Here is a 26,011-nt window from a genome sequence, read left to right as displayed (position 1 = left end):
GTACAAATTTTCAGCTATATTAATAAGATAAATAGATTCTAGAGATCAAATGTATAGCATAGAACCTACAGTTGCTAATAATGCATTGTACAGTTGAAATCTGCTAAGACAGATCTTTAGTGTTCTCACCACACACACCAAAAGATAAACTATGTGATGTGCTGAACAGGTTAACCTGACTGGAAGAATCATTTCACAGTATACATTGTATTTATTCATCACATTGTTTACCTTAAATATATACAACATTTGTCAATCATACCTTAGTGAAGCTGGGAAAAATTTAAATATACAAAAGGTAAGCCTCTGATCAGAAAATTTCAAATCACGTTGATGACAGATAATTATAGAAATTATTCCTTTCTGTATGTGGCATTTCTTACATTATACTATCCAGTAGGGCACCTATTCTGCTTACATGTGCCAAAGTTAATGCTAGGTTTAACCTTCTAAAAGAACAGAGATTTGTGGGGACTTCCTGGTGGTTCAGTAGTTAAGACTCTGTGCTTCCAATGCAGGAGGCAAGGGTTTGATCCCTGGTTGGGGAACTAAGATCCCACATGCCATGCAGTGTCACAAAATAAATACATAATAAATAATAGAAATAATAAAAATAGAAATACAAAATAAATACAAATAAAGTAATATAAAATTTTAATCAGCTTTCCCAAGGCTATTGATATTGAAAATACAGCTCAGGGGTCTGACATATTCTTTAGCCTATCACCATTCAGAATGGCCTGAATCTGAGGTTTACAGGACTCCAAGCTGGGACAGGTATGTGACCAAAGATTTTCTGTTGAGTTGGGATTGGAGAAGGGGAGACAGGATCTGGGGTATCTTATCTAAATGGACACTGTGCCCACTACATACTACCCATTCTTTGACGTGATTGCATAAAGATGTGTGTGTGTGTGTGTGTGTGTGTGTGTGTGAGTGTGTGTGTCTTTGGTAAACTGGAGACACAGTGTGTGTGTCTTTGGTAAATTGGAGACAGTGATATCTAAGTAGTTGTATGAAAATTAAATAATGTTACTCTGCTAAATATTTAGTAGGAATGAAGCAAATATTTACTATTGTGTATTTACTATTGTGTTTACTGTGTTGTTCTTTGGCAAGGCAAACAAAGGAATAAGAAAAATATGATGATCATGAATAATCACCAAACTGGGCTCATTACTCTCCCAGACTAAACACAGCTTTTTACTAGAAACACATTATTTTTAGTTTTTAAGATTACAAGATCATTAAGAATAATAGATAAGCTGTTCTGATACTTTGAACTCTATCATGTGTCTATCCTAACTCTTCAGAGGATGCAAAGTATTTAAAATGCAAATTTTAGGTATGAATCATCATACTTAAATTATCCCTAGACAAACTCTGGTCCTTTAAATAAGGAAAACACAAAGTGACATGTACTCCTTAAAATAGTCTTCTTTGAGCCTTTTTCTCTTTCCTCCTCTCCCGCGGGCCTTACATTTTAGAGATCATTTAATTTAGAAGATAGAATAGCCACCATCTCATTGTTTGTCACGCTTTTTGTTCTTCTCTTTTCCCTTCTCCTCATGCCCAGCAAATAAGAAAAATGTGTAGTCACCAGGGCACAGAGTCATTTCTCTTCAGAACTTAATTTACACTTAATGAGAGAGAAAAAGGAGATGTTGAGCATTGAGTTGGTTTGTGGGGAAGCTGGTCAAGTACCAAATATGATTAGGTCAGTCTGTCTCACATCACTCCCCCAAGTTTCAAGGGTCATCTGGATGACCTGAGATTTCTAATACCTACTTAGGTATAGCCCCCCAGGGATGGAACATTGAGTGGATATATTCAGGAGTATAGTACAGCATTGGGACAACTAAAACGAATTTAAAGACAGAACTGGCATGGGCTAGTTTTCAATTATCCCCCAAAATGCTGGGAAAGATTGAAGGCAGGAGGAGAAGGGGACGACAAAGGATGAGATGGTTGGATGGCATCACTGACTTGATGGACATGAGTTTCCAAGAGTTGGTGATGGACAGGGAAGCCTGGCGTGCTGCAGTCCATGGAGTCACAAAGAGTCGGACACGACTGAGTGACTGAACTGACTGACTGGTAGTCCCTTTCACTATCCAAATCAACACAGTGATTCTCCTGTAGCCAATAGAAAGTAGCTAAATAAAGCTGCATAAATTCTAGTTCTTTATCAGAAAATGCTCCGTAGTTCTTTTGGACTACACACTGTGGGAAACCAGTCACTGTATATAAAATTAAACTACTTGAGACACACATTACATAGAGACTGCATGTAGGCACCATTAGCCAATAACAGCTTCACTAATAGATAATAAGTAGCATTAACTTCTAGTTTTGTTAACCATTTTGATGAGCTAGCTCAATCAAACCTTAAGATGGCTTTGGATATTGCCAACATGTGACTGCAGCCTCCTAAGGGAACCTCAATCATAAAGCTATAACAGAAATGTAACCCAAACCTGTAGAATTTTCTGTTAAATCTCAAAAAAAGAAAACCTCCTGTGTTCATAGTATAAGGTGTTAATTATTATATCCTCAAAACCAAAATTGAACAAAATCAAAAGCTATACATTAAAAATATATATATTATTTTGACATTTTTAGGTTTCTCAGTAACTTTAAGTCATTTACTCAGTATAAGAAGGTTGTCAGACCTCAGAACATAAGAATCAAAATGTATTTCATATTGTGAGTGCTCTTGAAAAATACAATTACTTATGATAAATGCATTCATCTACCAGGAAAATATACTGAAACCTAAAGAAGTAGGTATATTTCACATTTCTGTTGAGACTCTCTTACAACTTAATGCTTGCAGAAATATATCAGAATGAAAGATACTGGATACTTTAATTTTAAAGAAAGTATCTAAGAGAACATTTGTAATGTTAATTAAAAATGAATGCAGATAACTGTAATGAAGCAGAATGGTTGTTTCTCTTTTGCTTCCTCTATACAAATACACTGCCATTATTGCCTTTTTTTTTCTTATAGAAAAATACAAGGGCATTAGGGAACAAATTTTATTGTGTTAGGGAGTGAAATATATGTCATATGTTTTCTGCTTGTATTCATAAAAAATTATGTCAAATACCTTTAGAAATCAAGATACCCCATAAAGACACAAAAATAAACTGAAAAGTAGTCTGAAGAAATTGACTTTGCAGTTATCTTATATTTTTCCAAAGGTCAGGTCAAGGCATAAGGAAATGATCTAAATCCATTGCAAATGGATGGAGAAGAATTAACTAAATGTAGGGGAACCAAGAAAGTAAGGACTAAGCTCATAATTTTTTTTTCTTGAAAAGGCTAAGTGAGACATAGATATAATCCTGACCTTTTATTGTGGAAAAATATCAGGCTGAGCACATGTGTAAAATATTAACATTATTATGGTCATAGTATACACAACCTAGGATGACATTACCCAAGACAGTGGAAGAATGAATCATACTGGTTTCTGAATTAAAGTGGATATTCAATAGGATATAACATGTTCCTGTTCATCCTTTCTTCTGATGGTAAACAAGGGCCTCGGCCTATGTCTCCAACTATCTAAATGAAGGCATAGCTTACAATTAGATTTAGAGACAAAGTACATTTATGAAAATGATTTACCTTTCAATTTAGATAGTAATAATCCTGATGAGAAATTCTTCTAGAAAACTCACACATTTCATTTTACATCTTTATTGAGTGTTTTCCTTTATGAGTATCATCCAAAATTTTCTGATTTTTAAATTATAATATCTTATAACTAATGACTAAGTTATATAATTGTATCTGTCCAGAGCAATCACACGAGGCAATGAAGGATGGAATTTATGTTATCTTGAATTCAAATGCTATAGTTCCTGCATTTTCATTAAATTAAATGCAGGATAAAATTATAAAAAATCAACAAGGAGAGAATAGAATGGTTCAGATACTATGAACTCTATGGATTATATATTTTCCACAAACAAGAAAGAAGAAACAAAATTTTACTCATTAAAGGCCCCCCAAAAGATGTTCTTTTCATCATAGGGGACTGGAATGCAAAAGTAAGAAGTCAAGAGATACCTGGAGTAACAGGCAAGTTTGGCCTTGGATTACAAAATGAAGCATAGCAAAGCCTAACAGAGTTTTGCCAAGAGAACACACTGGTCATAGCAAACAGCCTCTTCCAATAATACAAGAGAAGACTCTACACATAGACATCACCAGATGGTCCATACCAAAATATGATTATATTCTTTGCAGCTGATGATGGAGAAATTCTATATAGTCAACAAAAACAAGACTGGGAACTGACTGTGGCTCAGATCATGAATTCCTTATTACCAAATTCAGACTTAAATTGAAGAAAGTAGGAAAACCCACTAGACCATTCAGGTATGACCTAAATAAAATCTGATATGATATACAGTAGAAGTGACAACTAGAGTCAAGGGATAAGATCTGACAGACAGAATGCCTGAAGAACTATGGACAGAGTTTAATAACATTGTCTAGGAAGTGGTGAACAAAACCTTCCCCAAGAAAAAGAAATGCAACAAGGAAAAATGGTTGTCTGAGGAGGCCTTACAAATGGCTGGGAAAAGAAGATAAGCAAAACACAAAGGAGAAAAGGAAAGATATACCCAGCTGAATGCAGAGTTCCAAAGAATAGCAAGGAGAGATAAGAAAGCCTTCTTAAGTGAACAATGCAAAGAAATAGAGGAAAACAACAGAATGGGAAAGACTAGAGATCTCAAGTAGCAAAGACCTAACAGAAGCAGAAGAGATTAAGAAGAGGTGGCCAGAATACACAAAAGAACAGTACAAAAAGGTCTTAATGACCCAGATAACCATGATGGTGTGATCAACTCACCTAGAACCAGATATCCAGGAGTGTGAAGTCAACTGAGCCTTAGGAAGCATTACTATAAATACAGCTAGTGGAGGTGATGGAAATCCAGGTGAGCTATTTCAAAGATGATGCTGTTAAAGTGTCACAATCGATATGCCAGCAAATTTGGAAGACTCAGCAGTGGCCACAAGACTGGAAAAGGTCAGTTTTTATTCCAATCCAAAGAAGGGCAATGCCAAAGAATGTTCAAACTACTACACAACTGAACTCATTTCACATGCTAGCAAGGTAATGCTCAAAATCCTTCAAGCTAGGCTTTAACAGTATGTGAACTGAGAACTTCCAGATGTACAAGCTGGATTTAGAAAAGGCAGAGGAACCAGAGATCAAATTACCAACATCCATTGGATCATAGAAAAAGCAAGGTAATTCCAGACAAACATCTACTTCTGCTTCATTGACTACACCAAAGCCTTTGACTGTGTGGATCACAACAAACTTGGAAAATTCTGAAAGAGATGGGAATATCAGACCACCTTACTTGTCTCTTAAGAAACCTGTATTCAGGTCAACAGTTAGAACCAGACATGGAAAAATGGACTGGTTCAAAATTAGGAAAGGAGTATGTCAAGGTGTTACCCTGCTTATTTAACTTATATGCAGAGAAAATCATGCAAATTGCCAGGATGGATGAAGGACAAGCTAGAATCAAGACTGCTGGGAGAAACATCAATAACCTTAGACATGCAGAAGACAACACCCTGATGGCAGAAAGTGAAGAAAAACTAAATAGCCTCTTGATGAAGGGGAAAGAGGAGAGTGAAAAAGCTGGCTTAAAACTCAATATTCAAAAAATGAAGATCATGGCATCTGGACCCATCACTTCAAGGCAAATAGATAGGGAAAAAATGAAAATACTGATAGACTGTTTTTTTTAGGGCTCTGAAATCACTGCAAATGGTGACTGCAGCAATAGAATTAAAAGAAGCTTGCTCCTTGGAAGAAAAGCTATGACAAACCTGCTGCTGCTGCTGTTGCTAAGTCGCTTCAGTCGTGTCCAACTCTGTGCGACCCCAGAGACAGTAGCCCACCAGGCTCCGCCTTCCCTGGGATTCTCCAGGCAAGAACACTGGAGTGGGTTGCCATTTCCTTCTCCAGTGCATGAAAGTGAAAAGTGAAAGTGAAGTCGTTCAGTCGTGTCTGACTCTTTGCAACCCCATGGACTGCAGCCTACCAGGCTCCTCTGTCCATGGGATTTTCCAGGCAAGAGTACTGGAGTGGGTTGCTATTGCCTTCTCCGATGACAAACCTAGACTGTCTTTAAAAAGCAGAGACATTACTTTGCCTACAAAGGTCTGTATAGTCAAAGCTATGGTTTTTTGCAGTAGTCATGTAAGAAAGAAGGCTGAGTGTTGAAGAGCTGATGCTTTTGAACTGTGGTGCTGGAGAAGATTCTTGACAGTCCCTTGGACAGCAAGGAGATTAAACCCATCAGTCCTAAAGGAAATCAACCCTGAATGTTCATTGGAAGGACTGATGTTGAAGGTGAAGCTCCAATACTTTGGACACCTGATGCAAAGAGCTGACTCCATTGGAAAAGACCCTGATGCTGGGAAAGACTGAAGGCAGGAGGAGAAGGGGACAACAGAGGATGAGACGGTTGGATGGCATTATCGACTCAAGGGGCGTAAATTTGAGCAAACTCCAGGAGATAGTGAAGGACAGGGATGTCTGGGGTGCTGCCGTTCATTGAAGTCGCAAAGAGATGGACACATCTGAGCAACTGAACGACAATAACAACAACAAACAAGAAAGAAGAAAGATAATTTAACTCACTAAAGGCTCATACAGGTTATGAAATCTGTTCACTGTCTCATATTTTTGGTAGCATCTACATTGCATCCCTTTAGTTAATTTTCACCTATTTGGGAAATGTGTTTCAGATTATGTCAAGCAGATTTGTAGTAGCAAACACCACGGACAAAGCCCAAATGTGTAGGCAAATACACAAACAAAACTGAATAAAGGAATTTTAACTTTAAACTTAAAACTTTATCAGAGTCACAGGTACCAAAGACAAATGCCAAGCAAATATCAAAAGAAAAAAAAATATAACTGGATGAATGAATATTGATTTCCTGCTCAAGAGCAGCTTTCTCAAAGTAAACAGGTATTATATTAAAATTTCCTGCCTGCCAATAAACAGATATTAATTTTTGTACTTCTGATTGCACAGGGAATATTTTAAAATTGACCAACTCAGAAAGTTTTATAGGCCAATTAGTTAAGGATAATTAATAAGTTATTAAAAGAGCAGAGCTCCAATGATGCCCATAACTGTGTTTATTTGGAGCTGATCAACTCATTAAAATTTTTTATTACAATGAACAACTTACTATGGAAAGATACCAAATATATTGATATGAGAATTTTATGTAGTACATAAGGGTACAAATAACTTTAAATAACTCTGAATGAATTTTTAAAAATGTTTTTAAAGAGTTTTAAAAGGTAATCCAAAAGAAACAGGATATAACCTATGTGCCATTAAATCCCAGAAACCTAAGAAATACACCAAGCTTCTGTTTTATCTCCAAGTGTACTTTAAAGTAAATTTACATTCAATGATAACCAAAGTGCCTGGGGGTTTTCATTCTTTCAGGGCATTTTATCAAGTATCCCTTATATATCTGGGACTGACTAGGGTAGTCTGAGTTCCTGTCTTCATTGAACTCAGACCAGTAATGACAGTAGATATTATATGACAAAACTCATCATAATTAAACTCTCAAGACTAAAATTAAGTAAAACATCCTGAAAGAAACTAGGAAGAAATAAAATGTTACCTATAGGGAAGCAACAGTTCAAATGACAGCACATTTCTCCTTGGAACCAAGCAAGCCATAAGGAAGTGGTATATTTTTTCAAGAGATGAAGGAAAAGAACTCTGAATCATGAATTCTATATCAAGTAAAAGTATTCTTCCATAATAAAGGAATAATCTCAGATTATTGGAGAAGGAAATGGCAATCCACTCCAGTGTTCTTGCCTGGAGAATCCCAGGGATGGGGGCACCTGGTGGGCTGCCGTCTATGGGGTCGCACAGAGTCGGACACGACTGAAGCAACTTAGCAGCAGTAGCAGTAGCAGCAATCTCAGATTAAGGAAAGCTAAAATAATGTGTCACTAGTGACTTAGCAGCAGCAGCAGAGCTAATCTTTAAAAAGAGCTCAAGGAAGTTCCTTAACAAAAAAGAAATTAGAACAAGAGGAGGCTGAGGTTTCAGGAGGAAGGAACAACAAAGGAATGGATAAAAATAGAGGTAGGTATGGGCTTCCCTAATGGCTCAAACAGTAAAGAATCTGCCTGCAGTGCAGGAGACCTGGGTTTGATCCCTGGGTTGGGAAGATCCCCTGGAGGAGAGCATGGCAACCCACTCCAATATTCTTGTCTGGAGAACCCCCATGGACAGAGGAGCCTCAGTTCAGTTCAGTCACTCAGTCGTGTCCGACTCTTTGTGACCCCAAGAATCGCAGCACGCCAGGCCTCCCTGTCCATCACCAACTCCCAGAGTTCACTCAGACTCACGTCCATTGAGTCAGTGATGCCATTCAGCCATCTCATCCTCTGTCGTCCCCTTCTCCTCCTGCCTCCAATCCCTCCCAGCATCAGAGTCTTTTCCAATGAGTCAACTCTTCGCATGAGGTAGCCAAAGTACTAGAGTTTCAGCTTTAGTGTTATTCCCTCCAAAGAAATCCCAGGGCTGATCTCTTTCAGAATGGTCTGGTTGGATCTCCTTGCAGTCCAAGGGACTCTCAAGAGTCTTCTCCAACACCACAGTTCAAAAGCATCAATTCTTCAGCACTCAGCTTTATTCCCAGTCCAACTCTCACATCCATACATGACCACTGAAAGTCTGGGGGACTACAATTCCATGGGGTTGAAAGAGTCGGACACAACTGAGTGACTAAGCACAGCACAGCACATAATGGACTATCGTTCTTTTGATGAGTTTTTATAATATCTTACAACTGAAGCAAAGATTATAGCATCATCATTCATGGTACTCAATTTATGTCATGATTTTACATTTAAAAATTGAGAGGAATAAAGGAACCGATATAAATGAAGTTTCTACCCTTATTGTAGCAAAATGTCTATAGCAATAGACTGTGCTATGTTGCATATGAATATTATAAAAAGGTAATTATTAAACACAAACTATACAGTGATATGTATTTAAAAATACTATAGATAAATAACAATGGATTTTAAAATCAGTTCAATTTACCAATACAAAGGCAAGAAAAGGAAAACAGATAAAAGAAACAAAATGAACAAATAAAATGAACAATGAAATTGTAGAAATAAACCTAATATATCAGTCCTTACTTTAAATGCTATTGATGTAAATGTACACCAATGGAAGTCAAGTTAATTTAAAAGGATGATCAAATTATATGCTGTATGTAAAAACTACACTTCACCTTTAGTGATATAGGTAGACTGAAAATAAAAGTATGAAAAGCATTATACCATGAAAATATTAATTTTTATAAAAAGCAAGAGTAAAACAGGAGTACCTATATAAATATCAGATTAAGTTTAGACTTCAAAGCTAATATATGTATCAGACAAAAAGAGATATATAATGACAAAGAGTAAATATGACAAAATGACACAAGAATCCTATATTTTCATGTACTAAATATCAGAACTTCATAAATATATGTAGCAAAAACATAATTTAAAAGAGAAATAAATAAATGCACAATTATGTCCTGGGGTTTAAATACTCCTCTCATCAATTTAGAAAACAATGGGACAGAAAATCAGTGAGGAAACAAAGGAATTAAAAAATATGATCAACCAACAGGCTGTAACAGATATGTGTAGAACACTCCAGCTGACAAAAGAATAATATCTATTCTTTTCAATAAATATAAAATGAATTTATGGAGTATGTTCTGTGACCAGAATAGAATCAAACTAGAAGTCAATAATGGAAAGACAACAGAAATCCTCTAAAACAGTTGTAAATAAAACAGTACTCTACCAAATAACCCAGAGGTCAAATGAGGACTCTCAAAGGAAATAAAAATATACATTTAGAACCAAATGAATATGAACATACAACCGATCAAAGTTTGTGAAATGCAACTAAAGTAGTACCCACAGGGAAATTTATCACAAAAAAATATTTACAACAGAATAAAGAAAAGATCTCCAATTAGTAATCTAAACTCCCACTTCAAGAAACTAGAAAATAAAGATCAAAACAGGAGTGAACTCAGCAAGATGACTGAATAAGATGTTCCTCACCCATATCCTCCACAACAAGAATAATTTCACATCCATCCATGGACAAAAGTACCTAGGTAGGAGATTATGAAACTCTGGTTCAGTCTAAGAATGAGGGGAGCCATTTTGATAATGCAGGCCCACAACCAGGTGGCTGACTTGCTAACTGTGGCTATGGCAAACAGCTCCATACCCTGAAGGACTTAGTCATAGCTCAATTTGGCTTTGGTTATGTCATCAGTGCCATATGCCCAAGGACCTGGGAGGATTCACACATCCCTGTGTAGGGTGACAGGCATATGGAACTCAATTCTGGCTGTAGACCCTAAAGTAGCCTGTGAACCAATTCCAGCCATTCTTGGCCATGGTCCTGGAACTGTCCCTGGAGAGCACTGGTTTAGACAATTACCAGTGGACAGACAGAGAGTCTTTGTAGAAGTCCAGGAGTCCAGGGGAGAGGTCCCAGCACGCCGTTGGAACAAAACTAACAAAAAAATTCAAACTGGACACATTGCATAGAGTAAGCAAAACAATGTCACTTTAGGAGTGTGAGCCTTCCCCCAGAGTGCCACAGCTCAGTGCCCAGAGAGAACTTCTCAGCTTGTGATTTCTCCTACGGAGGAAAGTGAGACTGTAAATGAGTACTTCGCTGGGGAGTGGCTGGAAGAGCAAAGAATAGGGCTCTTAGAGGTCACTAAATGGACATGGCACCTACTAACTATATCACATACTCTATCCAGAAGGCCCACCAATGAGACAATGGAAACTTCTTTACTGTACTTCCCCCAGCTTGTCTATAAGTATCCCCAACACTCTGGGTACCCTACTCCCACACACCCTCATCCTGTGGCTGGTCTGAGTTCCCAAGAGCAGCAATACTGAGCCTTTGCAGATGGCTAGTGAGCATCTGTAGAAAGCAGGCCCAACTCTGAGGGGTTGTAGGAAACCATAATGTTGAACATTTAGCATTGCTTTAGGAAAAGCAAAAGGGAGGCTTGTCAGCATTAGAACTGGCTTGACAAGATCAAGAGAAGGCATACAAGCTTTAGTATTCTGCCATGAGACAAGAGGAAGAGGTGTGGAACAGGAATACACAGAGAAAAGGTCTGAGAAATCCTTGGAATCTCAAGTAGGACAGAAAGAAGGTATTTAACTCCTGAAGACAGTCAGCAAAAACTGGAGGAGGTGACTACTACTTCAAATGAGAAGACAGCAACACAATAAGTAAGGAGATTGGATCAGTAATCTACTAGCTCCGAACAAATAAGCCCAGGACAAGATGGTTTCATCAGTGAACTGTACCAAGTATTTTTAAAAGAATGAATGTTAATCTTTCTTAAACTTTCCAAAACAGTTGGAGAGGAGGGGACACTCCTAAGCTCATTTTATGAGGTCAGCAATATCCACATGCCAATGGCAGATGAAGACATTTCAAGGAAAGAAACATTCAAGCCAATATACCTGATGAATGTGTGTGTGTGTGCATGCTAAGTCGCTTCAGTCATTTCCGACTCTTTGTGACCCTATGGACTGTAGTCCATCAGGCTCCTCTGTCCATGAGATTCTCCAGGCAAGAATACTGGAGAGGGCTGCCATTTCCTCCTCCAGGGACCTAATGAATATAGGTGTGAAAATTCTCAATAAAATACTAGGAAACTTAATTCAATAGTACATTAGAAGTCTCATACACCAAAATGAAGTGGGATTTATCCCTGGGATGCAAAGATAGTTCAACATATACAAATCAGTAAATGTGATATACCACATTAATACAGCGAAAGATAAAAATCATATGATACTTTCAACAGCTACAGAAAAACCATTTGACAAAATTTAAAATCCTTTCATGATAAAAACTCTCAACAAAACTGACTTAGAAGGAATGTGACTCAACATAATAAAGGCCATATATGACAAGCCCACAACTAACATTATACTTAATGTTGAAAGGCTGAAAACTTTTCCTCTAAGATCAGGAACAAGACAAGGGTGCTCATTCTCACCACTTCTATTCAACATAGTACTGGAAGTCTGAGCCAGAGCAATTAAGCAAGAAAAATAAATAAAAGATATCCAAATCAGAAAGGAAGAAGTAAAACTGTTTGCTAATGACACAATTCCAGGTATCTCTAACAGTATAGAAACTGCCTGCAACACAGGAGACCTGGGTTTGACCCCTGGGTTGGGAAGATCTCCTAGAGAAGGAAATGGCAACCCACTCCAGTATTCTTGCCTGGAGATTCCCATGGACAGAGGAGCCTGATGTGCTACAGTCCATGGGGTCACAAAGAATTGGACATGACTGAGCCAACTAACATTATACATAGAAAGCCTGAAAGACTCCACCCAAAAATTGTTAGAATAACTGAATTCAATAAAATTGAAGGACACAAAATCCACATACAAAAATCAGTTGGCTTTCCATACAATAAGAAAACAGTGAACTATCTGAAAAAAGAAATAAAATAATTTCATTATAATAGCATCAAAAAAAGTATAAAAAGAGTTATATACCATGATCAAATATGATTTATCCCAGATATGCAGGGTTGGTTCAATATTTGAAAATCAATTAATGAAATTCATCATGTCAGCAGACTTAAAAAGAATAAAAAGTACATGATTATATCTATAGATACAGAAAAAGCATTTGATAAAATCCAACACCCATTAATGATAAAAACTATCAGTTAATTAGGAATAGAGGTATACTTCCTCAACTTGCTAAAAACTGTCTACAAAAATCCTACTGTCAAGATCATATTTAATGGTAAGACTTCTAACTTTGCCACTAAGATCACATAAAAGCAAACATGTCTCCTCCCATCACTTCTTCTCAATCTCATATGCAAATCCTTGTTAATGCAGTAAAGCCAGAAAAGGAAATAAAAGATATTTAGGTTGGGAAGAAAGACATAAATCTGTCTTTATTTGCAGCTGACAGATCATCTATGTAGAAATTACCAAAGACTCTACAATAAAATCCCTGGAACTGATAGGCAATTATAGCAAGGTTGAAGGATATAAGATTAATGTACAAAATACAATTGCTTTCTGTACATTAACAATGAACAAGTAAATTTTGGAATTGAATACCAAGATCATTTATATTAGCATCGCTTAAAATGAAATACTTAGGTATAAATTTGCTAATATGTACACCATGTATATGAGAAAAACTACAAAACTCTGATAAATGAAAGTAAGTAACAACTAAATAAATGGGGAAATATGTTATATTCATGAATAAGAAGATTCATGAATATATTCACTAAGAATATTGTCAAGATGGCAGTCCTTCTCAATTTGACCTGTAGATTCTATGCAATCCCAAACAAAATCCCAGGAAGTTAATTTATGAATATCAGCAAATGGATTATATAGAGATGCAAAAGACTCAGAATAGCCAGCTCAGTATTGAAGAACAAGAACCAAGTTGGAGTACTAATACTACCTGACTTGAAGACTTACAATAAAGCTATCATAATTAACATAATATGGTATTTATTAAAGAATAGACATACAGATAAATAGATCCAAATAGAGAGCCCAGAAAGAAACTCTTATAAATATAGTCAACTGATCTTTGATGAAGGATCAAAGGCAATACAATGGAACAAAGATAGTATTTTCAAGAAATGGTGCTGGAATAATGACATCCGCATGTAAAAAATATAATAAGCAAGACACATACTTTACAAGTCTCACAAATACTAACTTAAAATGGACCATAAACCTAAATGTAAAACAAACAAACAAAAAAACTATAAAACTCCAAGAAGATAATGTAAGAGAAAACTTATATGACCTGGGTATGGTGGTGTCTTATTGGATACAATAGCAGACACAGTCTCCATGAAATAAATAATAAGCTAGACTTCATTAAAAGAAGAACAATATCAAGAGAATTAGAAGACAAGCACTGACTGGGGGAACATACTTGCAAAAGATAAAACTCATAATTATTATACAAAATATACAAAGAACTCTAAAAACTCAGAAGAAAAAAAATAACCCAATTAAAAATGGGCAAAATATCTTATCAGACACCTTACCAAAGAAGATATAGAAAGTAAACATTTGAAAATGTCATCAGGGAAATGCAAACTAAAACTACCTACAGTGAGGTACCACTATACTTTCGTTAGAATGGCTGAAATCAAGAACACCAATACCACCGAGTGCCAGGAAGAATGTGGAGCAACAGGAACTCTCATTTATTACTGGTGGGGATGCAAAATGGTACAGCTACTTTGGAAGGCAGTTTGGCCATTTCTGATAAAACCAAACACACTCTTTGTGACTCCTATACAGTCCAGGAATTCTCCAGGCCAGAATAATGAAGTGGGTAGCCTTTCCCTTCTCCAGGGGATCTTCCCAAACCCAGGGATTGAACCCAGGTCTCCCGCATTGCAGGCAGATTCTTTAACAACTGAGCTATCAGGGAAGCCCACCCTTACCATAGGATCCAGCAATCATGCTCCTTGGTATTTCCAGTGATCATGTATAGATGTGAGAGTTGGACTATAAAGAAAGCTGAGCACTGAAGAATTGATGCTTTTGAACTGTGGTGTTGGAGAAGATCCTTGAGAGTCCCTTAGACTGCAAGGAGATCCAACCAGTCCATCCTAAAGGAGATCAGTCCTGAGTGTTCATTGGAAGGACTGATGCTGAAGCTGAAACTCTAATACTTCGGCCACCTTATGGGAAAAGCTGACTCACTGGAAAAGACCCTGATGCTGAGAAAGATTGAAGGCAGGAGGAGAAGGGGACAACAGAGGAAAAGATGGTTAGATGGCATCACCAACTCAATAGACATGAATTTAAGCAAGCTCTGGGAGTTGGTGATGGACAGGGAGGCCTGGTGTGCTGCGGTCCATGGCGTTGCAAAGAGTCGGACACAACCAAGTGACCGAACTGAACTGGCATACTATATAATTCCAACAACACGACATTTTGTAAAAGACTATGTAAAAAAGCTACAGAGACAATAGAAAGATCCGTGGTTTCAAAGGGTGGGGTAAGAGAGATAAATAGGGAGAGCAAAGAGGATTTTTAGGGCAGAGAATTTTCTCTGCATGATACTATAATGACATATATATATATATATATATATCATCATTTGTGTGCTCCATCACTCAGTTGTGTCCGACTCATTGCGACCCCATGAATTGTAACCCATCAGGCTCCTATGCCCATGAAATTATCCAGGCAAGAATACTGGAATGGGGTGCCATGCCCTCCTCCAGGGGATCTTCCTGACCCAGGGATTGACCCTGAGTCTCCTGCATTGGGAGGTGGATTCCTTACCACTGTGCCATCAGAGAAGCCCATATATCATCATACTTTTGACCAAACTCATAGGATGTACAACAAAAGTTAGTCTTATTGGAAACTACAAACTTTGGATGGTTATGATGTGTCAATGTAGGTCTAGCTTTATTAAAAAATGTACCATTTATGTGAGTGATGTTGATAATGGGGGAGGTTACACACGTGTGGGGGCAGGGGGTGACTGAGAAATCTCTGTGCCTTCCTCTCACTTTTCTTGGAAACCTAAAACTGCATAAAAACTATTCTAAAAATCTAGTACATAATGAATGATTCTATTTATATAAAATATCCAGAAAAGGCAAGGTTACAGAGACAGAAAGCATATCAACGGTTGCCAGAGATGAGGGGTGGGAGTAGGGGTTGACTGAAAAGGGGTTTGAGGGAAATTTGCAGGGAGATGGACATACTAGTGGTAAAGAACCCACCTGTCAATGCAGCAGACATAAGAGATGCGGGTTCAATCCTTGGGTCAGGAAGATCCTCTGGAGGAGGGCATAGAAACCCACTATGGTATGCTTGCCTGGAGAATCCCATGGACAGAGGAGACTGGTGGGCTACAATCCATAGGGTCACAAAGAGTTGGACAGTACTGAAGCAACTAAGTACTAAGTTGCTTCAGTACTGTCCAACTCTTTGATCATGAACTCCTTATTGCCAGATTCAGACCTCAACTGAAGAAAGTAGGGAAAACCACTAGACCATTCAGGTGCGACCTAAATCAAATCCCTTATGATTGGACAGTGGACATGAGAAATAGATTCAAGGGATTAGATCTGATAGACAGAGTGCCTGATGAACTATGGACAGAGGTTTGTGACATTTCCAGGAGACAGGGAGCAAGACCATCCCCAAGGAAAAGAAATGCAAAAAAGCAAAATGACTGTCTGAGGAGACCTTACAAATAGCTGTGAAAAGAAGAGAAGCAAAAAGCAAAGGAGAAAAGGAAAGTTATACCTGTGTGAATGCAGAGTTTCAAAGAATAGCAAAGAGAGATAAGAAAGCCTTCCTCAGTGAACAATGCAAAGAAATAGAGGAAAACAACAGAATGGGAAAGACTAGAGATCTCTTCAAGAAAATTAGAGATGCCAAGGGAACATTTCATGCAAAGATGGGCTCAATAAAGGACAGAAATGGTATAGACCTAACAGAAGCAGAAGAGATTAAGAAGAGGTGGCAAGAATACACAGAAGAACTGTATAAAAAATATCTTTATGACCCAGATAATAATGATGGTGTGATCACTCACCTAGAACCAGACACCCTGGAATGTGAAGTCAAGTGGGCCTTAGAAAGCATCACTACGAACAAAGCTAGTGGAGGTGATGGAATTCCAGTTGAGCTGTTTCAAATCCTGAAAGATGATGCTGTGAAAGTGCTGCACTCAATATGCCAGCACATTTAGAAAACTCAGCAGTGGCCACAGGACTGGAAAAGGTCAGTTTTCATTCCAGTCACTAAAAATGGCAATCTCTAAGAATGCTCAAACTACTGCACAACAGCACTCATCTCACACGCTAGTAAAGTAATGCTCAAAATTCTCCAAGCCAGGCTTCAGCAATATGTGAACATGAACTTCCAGATGTTCAAGATGGTTTTAGAAAAGGCAGAGGAACCAGAGATCAAATTGACAACATCCGCTGGATCATCGAAAAAGCGAAAGAGTTCCAGAAAAACATCTATTTCTGCTTTATTGACTATGCCAAAGCCTTTGACTGTGTGGATCACAATAAACTGTGGAAAATTCTAAAAGAGATGTGAATACCAGAGCACCTGACCTGCCTCTTGAGAAACCTATATGCAGGTCAGGAAGCAACAGTTAGAACTGGACATGGAACAACAGACTGGTTCCAAATAGGAAAAGGAGTATGTCAAGGCTGTATATTGTCACCCTGCTTATTTAACTTCTATGCAGAGTACATCATGAGAAACGCTGGACTGGAAGAAACACAAGCTGGAATCAAGATTGCTGGGAGACATATCAATCACCTCAGATATGCAGATGACACCACCCTTATGGCAGAAAGTGAAGAGGAACTAAAAAGCCTCTTGATGAAAGTGAAAGAGGAGAATGAAAAAGTTAGCTTAAAGCTCAACATTCAGAAAATGAAAATCATGGCATCTGGTCCCATCACTTCATGGGAAATACATGGGGAAACAGTGGAAGCATGTCAGGCTTTATTTTTTTGGCTCCAGAATCACTGCAGATGGTGAATGCAGCCATGAAGTTAAAAGACGCTTACTCCTTGGAAGGAAAGTTATGCCCAACCTAGATAGCATATTAAAAATCAGAGATATTACTTTGCCAAGAAAGGTCCATCTAGTCAAGGCTATGGTTTTTCCAGCGGTCATGTATGGATGTGAGAGTTGGACTGTGAGGAAAGCTGAGCACTGAAGAATTGATGCTTTTGAACTGTGGTATTGGAGAAGACTCTTGAAAGTCCCTTGGACTGCAAGGGGATCCAACCAGTCCATCCTAAAGGAGACCAGTCTTGAGTGTTCATTGGAAGGACTGATACTGAGTCTGAAACTCCAATACTTTGACCTTCTCATGAGAAGAGTTGACTCACTGGAAAAGACCCTGATGCTGGGAGGGATTGGGCGCAGGAGGAGAAGGGGACGACAGAGGATGAGATGGCTGGATGGCATCACCGACTTGATGCACATGAGTTTGGGTGAACTTCGGGAGTTGGTGATGGACAGGCAGGTCTGGCGTGCTGTGATTCATGGGGTTACAAAGAGTCGGACACTACTGAGAGACTGAACTGAACTGATGGTTTTTCCAGTAGTCATGTATTGATGTGAGAGTTGGACTATAAAGAAAGCTGAGTGCCGAAGAATTGATGCTTTTGAATCGTGGTGTTGGAGAAGACTCTTGAGAGTCCCTTGGACTGCAAGGAGATCCAACCAGTCCATCCTAAAGGAAATCAGTCCTGAATATTCATTGGAAGGAATGATGTTGAAGCTGAAACTCCAATACTTTGGCCATGTGATGTGAAGAACTGACTCATTTGAAAAGACCTTGATGCTGGAAAAGACTGAAGGTGGGAGGAGAAGGGGATGACAGAGGATGAGCTGCTTGGGTGGCATTACTGACTCAATAGGCATGAATTTGAGTAAACTCTGGGAGTTGGTGATGGACAGGTAGGCCTGGCGTGCTGCAGTCCATGGGGTTGCAAAGAGTTGGACATGACTGAGTGACTGCAGTGAAAACTGAAGGATGAGTTTGAAACCTAGAATGTGGCTATGATTGCAAATTCTGCATATTTTTTAAAAATATTGAAATGTATACTGACAATGGGTAAATTTTATGGTAAGTATGTTATATCTCAAAAAAAGCTGTAAAAATATTTTTTACTTCTGAGAAAGGTAAATGTATTATTGTCATGCTGCTTATGTTATTACAAGTATAACAAAGATAGCTGTGACTAAGCAGAATAATACAGAAAATGGAATCTCAATGTAGGTTACCTAATCACCTCTACCTAGTTAAATTACTTAACAGCCCCAAACCATTAAAATTTACTGAGAAACCTCCCATCTATCTTTGAAAAAATACATTAAAACACTCTTTGAAAAACAAATAGAAATATTATTCTAAATTTTAATATCTATTTACTTGTTCTTATTGTTCTTTGGTATTCACTTTGTAGATTTTATTTTCTAAGTTTTAAATAACAAATATGAAATATATAAAGCTTTGATTCCTAGAAGCAATACTGCTCTGACTTAACCAGAAAAAGATGACATAATAGAATTTTCCATCTTAAATTGTTTCCCAGTTCAGCATAAATTACATTCACAAAACGAGTTACACACATATGCTTGATGTATTACCTTGTCTGACTTGTCAGCCTGAAGTCAACAGTAGATTCCTTAAATAAACCAACCCCTTCAATATCAAAGACCCCATCCACATCAGGTTCAGTAGCAATCAACATCATGGGAAACATCCAGATCCCATCTGTCATGCACTCTACTTTCAGGAAAACTTGAGACCTTGAATAGAAAAAGAGGTTTATAAAGGATATTGAAGGAAAACAAGCAAAGGGGATATAGTATAGCAGGTCAACATCTAAGGTGAAAATGTAAGTAAACCTGTGGTTTCAGTAAAAAAACTGAAACTTTTAATTCTTTTAAAAAATGTAGATGGAAAAGATGTGGATAGGCTGTTTACATCTCAGGAATAATTCTGTAGGTCAGAATCCCTATTATTACCCTCCCTTTGAGGTAATTATTTCATAGGGTATCTCATTTAATCTCTAGTTACTTACTAAGAATTAGTAACATATGTAGAATTCACTCTACAAATTTTCTGTACCCAGCATAGAATATCATATTACTTAAGAATCTGAGGAGAGGATGGCAAATGGACCCAAGTGTTACACTAAAAGGTATTCCATAAGGGGATTTTCTGTTCAAACTGAAACATCATGAAAGAGTTCTTTGAACTCTTGCTTCACATAGAAAAATTATATTTTCTGTGAAAAGTTATAACACCCCCAAAACTGACTTAAACTGAAGCTTTAAAAAATTAAATTGCAACGGATAAATATCATAAACACTTTACAATAACATGTAATTGAATGGCAATTGAATTGATGAAGACAGTAAGTATAGCCTTCTAAGCAGTTGGCTCTGAAGAAGAATGGAGACATAGGTCAGTAGCTGACGGTGAAGAATAGTTATGTGTTTGCTTGCTTCAGGTGGAAATAACTGAAACACATAGCTCTATAGTTGTAAGCCATATCATATGTCAGAATGGACCAAGAAATCACAATCTTCTTACATAAATCTTTCAGAACAGTTCTGGGATCTTTTAGCCTCTTTAAATTAGACTGTGAAATTATTCAACAATTTGGGGAACAGTTAGATAATATATTATCAAATTTGAAAGGTACAGACACTAAACCAGTTAATTCACTATTAGTAATTTCCCTCAGATATACTTCAAAGATTTCAAGAAGCAATGTGTATAAGGATGTTCAATGCTGCATTCCTTATACTATAAAAAAAAAAAAACTGGTACCAAAATTTTAACAATATCCCTTCAATACAGTGCTAGTAACAATAAAATGGAGTAGCCCTCATAAACAACAAAAGAGTCCAAAATGCAGTACTTGGGTGCATAAACGACAGAATGATCTTGGTTTGTTTCCAAGGCAAGTCATTCAGCACCACAGTAATTCAAGTCTATGCTCCTACCACTAATGCCAAAGAAGCTAAAGCTGATCAGTTCTAGGAAGACCTAGAAGCCCTCCTAGAACTATCACCAACAAAAGATGTTCTATTCATCATTGGGGATTGAAATACAGAAGTAGCAAGTCAAGAGATACCTGGAGTAACAGGCAAATTTGGCCTTGGAGTTCAAAATGAAGCAGGGCAAAGGCTGACTGAATTCTGCCAAGAGAATCCACTGGTCAGAGCAAATACCTTTTTTCAACAACACAAGAGACAACTTTACACATAGACATCACCAAATGGTCAATATCGAAATCAAATTGATTATATTCTTTGTAGCCAAAGATGGAGAAGCTGTATACAGTCAGCAAAAACAAAACCTGGAGCTGACTGTGGCTCAGATAATCAGTTTCTCATGGCAAAAAGCAGGCTTAAACTAAAGAAAGCAGGGAAAACCACTAGGCCAGCCAGGTAAAACTTAAATCCCCTATGAACATGCAGTAGGGTGACAGATAGATTTAAGGCATTAGATTTAGTAAACAGTGTGCCTGAAGAACTATGGGTGGAGGTCTGTAATACTATATAGGAGGAAGCAAAACCATCACAAAGAAAAAGAAAAGCAAGAGCGCAAAGTGGTTATCTGAGGAGGCTGAAGAAAGAAGAGAAGTAAAAAGCAAGGGAGAAAGGGAAAGAAAGGTATACCCAACTAAACACAGAGTTCCAAAGCACAGCAAGGAGAGATAAGAAGGACTTCTTTAATGAATAGTGCATAAAAATAGAGGAAAACAGAAGGGGAAAGACTAGAGATCTCTTCAGGAAAATTGGAAATATCAAGGGAACATTTCATCCAAAGATGTGCACAATAACGGCCAAAAACACTAGAGACCTAGTAGAAGTGGAAGAGATCAAGAGGAAATGGAAAGAAAACATGGAAGAACTGCACAAAAAAGATCTCAATGAACTAGATAACCACAAAAGTATGGTAAGTCACCCAGAGCCATACATTCTGGAGTGTGGAGTCAAGTGGGTCACAGGATGCACTGCTGTCAGTAAAGCTAGTGGATGTAATGCAATTTCAGCAGAGCTATTCAAAACTCTAAAACTGATGCTATCAAAGTGGTGCACTCAGTATGTCAGCAATTCTGAAAGACTCAGTAGTGGCCGCAGGACTGGAAGAGGTCAATCCTCATCCCAATTCCCAAGAAGGGTAGTACTAAAGAATGCTCAAATCATTGGATGATTGCACTCATCTCCCATGCTAGTAAGGGCATACTTAAAATCTTGCATGCTAGGCTTCAGCATTATGTGAATGAAGAACTTCCAGACATCCAAGCAGGGTTTAGAAAAGGCACAGGAACCAGAGATCAAATTGCCAACATTTGCTGGATCACAGAGAAAGCAAGGGAATTCCAGAAAACCGTCTACCTCTGTTTCATCAACTATGCCAAAGCCTTTGACTGTGTGGATCATTAACAAACTGGAAAGCACTTAAAGAGATGAGAATACCAGACTACCTTACCTGTCTCCTGAGAAACCTGTATGGAGGTCAAGAAGCAACAATTAGAACCCTGTATGGAATAACTGATTGGTTCAGGATTGATAAAGGAGTACGATAGAGCTGTCTGTTGTCATCCTGTTTATTTAACTTATACGCTGAGCACATTATGAGAAATGCTAGGCTGGAAACAAGATAGGTAGGAGAAACATGAACAACCTCAGATATGCGAATGATACCACTCTAATGGCAGAAGTGAAGAAGAACTAAAGAAAGTCTTGATGAGGGTGAATAAGAAGAGTGAAAAAGCTGATTTAAAACTAAATATTAAAAAAAAAAAAAACTAAGATCGTGGCATCCGGCCCCATTCAGTTCAGTTCAGTCGCTCAGTCATGTTTGACTCTTTGTGACCCCATGAACTGCAGCAAGCCAGGCCTCCCTGTCCATCACCAACTCCGAGTCCACCCACACCCATGTCCATTGACTCGGTGATGCCATCCAGCCATCTCATCCTCTGTTGTCCCCTTCTCCTCCTGCCCTCAATCTTTCTAGCATCAGGGTCTTTTCCAATGAAAAAAAAAAGAAAAAAAAGGTCTAGGTCTTAAGGAATAATATTCTTGTTTTTACTATATTTTATTTTTTGTAAAAACACATTTAAGGCTCTGACCATTACTCTTATTATGTCAGCACTATTGTATGAAAGGATAAACATGAAAAATTACCTTGTTTTTACTGTTGTGCAACAGTGTTTTCCTTAACAAACCCATGAAAATTTTGTTGTCTTTTTTTTTTACTGTGTCAATCAGAAAGAGAAGAATTAAATTTGATACTTATTTAAATTATGTAGGAATAGTATGATTTGGGTATAATTATTTTCTTGTTCTTTCTTCAAAATTTAAAGCTATTGGTTTTATTTATTTATTTTTTATCATTTAATGGTATGTCTTGCCGTGAACCATCCCAAATACATATGGAAGAAGAAATGACAAAAACAAATGAGTATGTGCACATAAAATAGAATTTTAAACTACATTGGAACACCACAAGACACTCACAAAAATTTATAAATCATGAATATAAGTTGTCCTAAATCAGTTTCTCAAATATTCACCAAGAAGCTCTAAACTCACCAAATGTAGAACAAATATAAATTCACATTGGTTCTGTTGATACTCACTAATGATAACATTTTCCCCTTCTGGTTTTTGCTGGTAATTTCCCTGTCACTGAATCAACATAATACTAAGCTAAATGTGAAAAAAATACTAACAAATAAATGTTTAGTTACTAAGTTGTATCCGACTCTTTGTGATTCCATGGGCTGCAGCCCACCAGGCTCCTCTGTCCATGGAATTCTCCAGGCAAGAATACTAGAGTAGGGAAAAAAAAGAATACTAGAGTAGGTTGCCATTTCCTTCTCCAGGGGATCTTCCTGATGCAGAGATCAAACCAGTGCCTCTTGGACTGGCAGGCAGATTCTTTACCACTGAGCCACCAAGGAATCCCATAGAAAACTATGAAAAATTTTTTAAAAAGCCCATAGAAAACTATGAAAATAATGGTTAATATGTACTTTCTTCTTACAATCTGATTTTATTACTGCTTCCTGAAGGAGACCCTGCTATCTTTTAGTTATTAGACTACATTCTCATACACACATGGGTACATTGGATGCATCGTTAAATTATATAAATGGTTAAAAGCACAAGTAATACTGTCAATTTTTTTTTTCATGGCCAGGCTGTATTTTGTGCTTATTTGCAGTTCTAATCAGTGTCTCTGCATCAAGACATAAAATCCTGTTTCAGATGTGACTTATCATACAGTATGTGTAGATGCTAAGTATCAGTTGCCTAAAAAGTAAATACAAAGACACTGGATGAGGTTTTCCAAGGGACAGATATTCAAAGCTTACTATAGTTGAAATTACTATAGTATTACTTACTATGACCCTCCTATAGTTTACCTTTAGTACAATGCTATGGTTTTGAATGGTAAAACAGTAATGACAGCAATTGCAAAGGAGGGCACTCAGCAGTTTCATCATTTGAACTGGTTCGGAGAAGTAGTATGGAGAAATACCTTGTTGCCAATGTATAGCACCAAGTCGCGGATTCATGATGTGTGGCAAAACCAATACAATATTGTAAAGTAATTAACCTCCAATTAAAATAAATAAATTTATACTAAAAAAAAGTAGACAGCCCTGTTTTGCTAGTAGCATATCCTAATGACCTTGGGGAGGTCACAATTACTGAAGGATATCTCAGATTTCTAATAATTTGGACTATTATTTTTCATCAGAATACTTTTCACAGCTGAATTGCTAGAAATAATCTATTTACCTCAATGGCAACAAAGAAGTAATGCAACTGACAAATAGAAAGATGGAAAGAAAAAGACCACATTATTTAGTTTAAAAGAGTAATAATATTATTTAAAGAAATTAGGGTTTGTAAAAGCAGGTTTACCTCACTGGTTTCTTTGGTGTAAATATCAGACTGAAGACCAATGTTATCTGCTCTTTATTGGCATTATAAGATTTTTTGATCAAATATATAGCCACGCAGGATTCCAAACTAGCCTCTTCATCTTCAGATTCAAATTCAATGCCATATTCAAATTCACGTTTCATAGGTATATCTAAGAAAATCAAGATTTAAATGCATTTTAATTCAACTAAATACATATAGATTAAAAATCTAAATAAAAAATAAAAAAAAAGAAAATCAGTTATATGTCAGCACTAATCATGCACAGGTATTTAGAGTGAGGGAGAGGGTATATGTTATTTAGCTTTGTGTTCATAATACCTAGTGTGTTACCAGGTATATAATAGTATTCAGCATGCTCTTAAGAGTTAAATAAATGAATGGATATAAAAAATAAATTCACCCACTATCCTTAATCCCACCCTCCTTAAATTTCAGACTAATAAAATAAGAAATAGACAAGTGGAAACTAAAAATTAACATTTACTATAACCACAATATGATATGCTGTATATATTAAAAGCTTATAGACATGATTTATAAAGAAAGTCACATTTAATAATTACTCAGTAAATCTTATTAATGTAAAATAATGGACTGACCCATAACCTTACAAGATCATTTTTCTTTTTTTCATGTGTAAAAATAAATCTCAGACCTCTGAATTGCTAGTTTTCATCCTGTTGACCAAATTGGCAATTGTTCCTATTGATAACCATTCTTTGTTGTAGCAAAATCAATATGTCTACATTTAATATATTGATTCGTTCTGGGGATGGGATATGGAAATGTTCCATTGGAAGCCATACTCTATATTGAGAAGCAGCATTTAAGAGTTTTAGAGTGTTTAATGGGAGATGAAATTTCATTGCATTCAAATAACATATTTTTCAAAGCAAATACTATTGAGATCTGCATCTGTTTCTGCTTAATTATTGAAGTCTTTACGGGAATGGTTGTGTCAGAATCAAGATAGGAAATGAGAAGCTAAATTTAGTTTCAGAAGCATTGAACCCCCTGTGGGGAATCTGTTACTATAGATGTCATAATTCCAATCCTAAGAAGATCCATTGGTACAAAACACAGACCTGATTATCTGCAAGGGGACAGGGGTCATGCAAGTAGGAACAATATTAGTACTTTTTACACTTTACATATTTCCCTTGTTTTAACTAGAATATAGTGATATGAACACATAAGAAAGAAAAACAGAATCAGGTGGTACAGAATCCTAACAAACTGACATTCTGCATTGTGTCTTCAAGCTAACAAAGTAGAGTCTCTGCATTTTATTTGAAAAGTCATATTATCAAGTTAAAAGCATACCTTTTGCAATGTTCCCAACTTGGAGGGGATCTGTAT

At 37.1% G+C, this 26,011-nt stretch overlaps 1 protein-coding gene across 1 annotated transcript in view; it reads right to left on the bottom strand.

The window, feature by feature from the left end:
• CFAP47 (cilia and flagella associated protein 47) overlaps positions 1-26,011 on the bottom strand; it is a 388,870-nt gene that overhangs the window by 336,191 nt on the left and 26,668 nt on the right. The window contains exons 5-6 of the mRNA XM_018043692.1: positions 24,629-24,800; positions 19,319-19,480 (exon numbers count right to left, since the gene is read on the bottom strand). Coding sequence (XP_017899181.1) covers positions 19,319-19,480; positions 24,629-24,800 — 334 coding nt within the window. The remainder of the gene's footprint in view (positions 1-19,318; positions 19,481-24,628; positions 24,801-26,011) is intronic.

The sequence above is a fragment of the Capra hircus genome (assembly GCF_001704415.2).
Source record: "Capra hircus breed San Clemente chromosome X unlocalized genomic scaffold, ASM170441v1, whole genome shotgun sequence".
Classification (NCBI taxonomy): Eukaryota; Metazoa; Chordata; class Mammalia; order Artiodactyla; family Bovidae; genus Capra; species Capra hircus.
The sequence above is the reverse complement of the archived record's forward strand: the minus strand, read 5'-3'. Positions and strand labels throughout refer to the sequence as shown.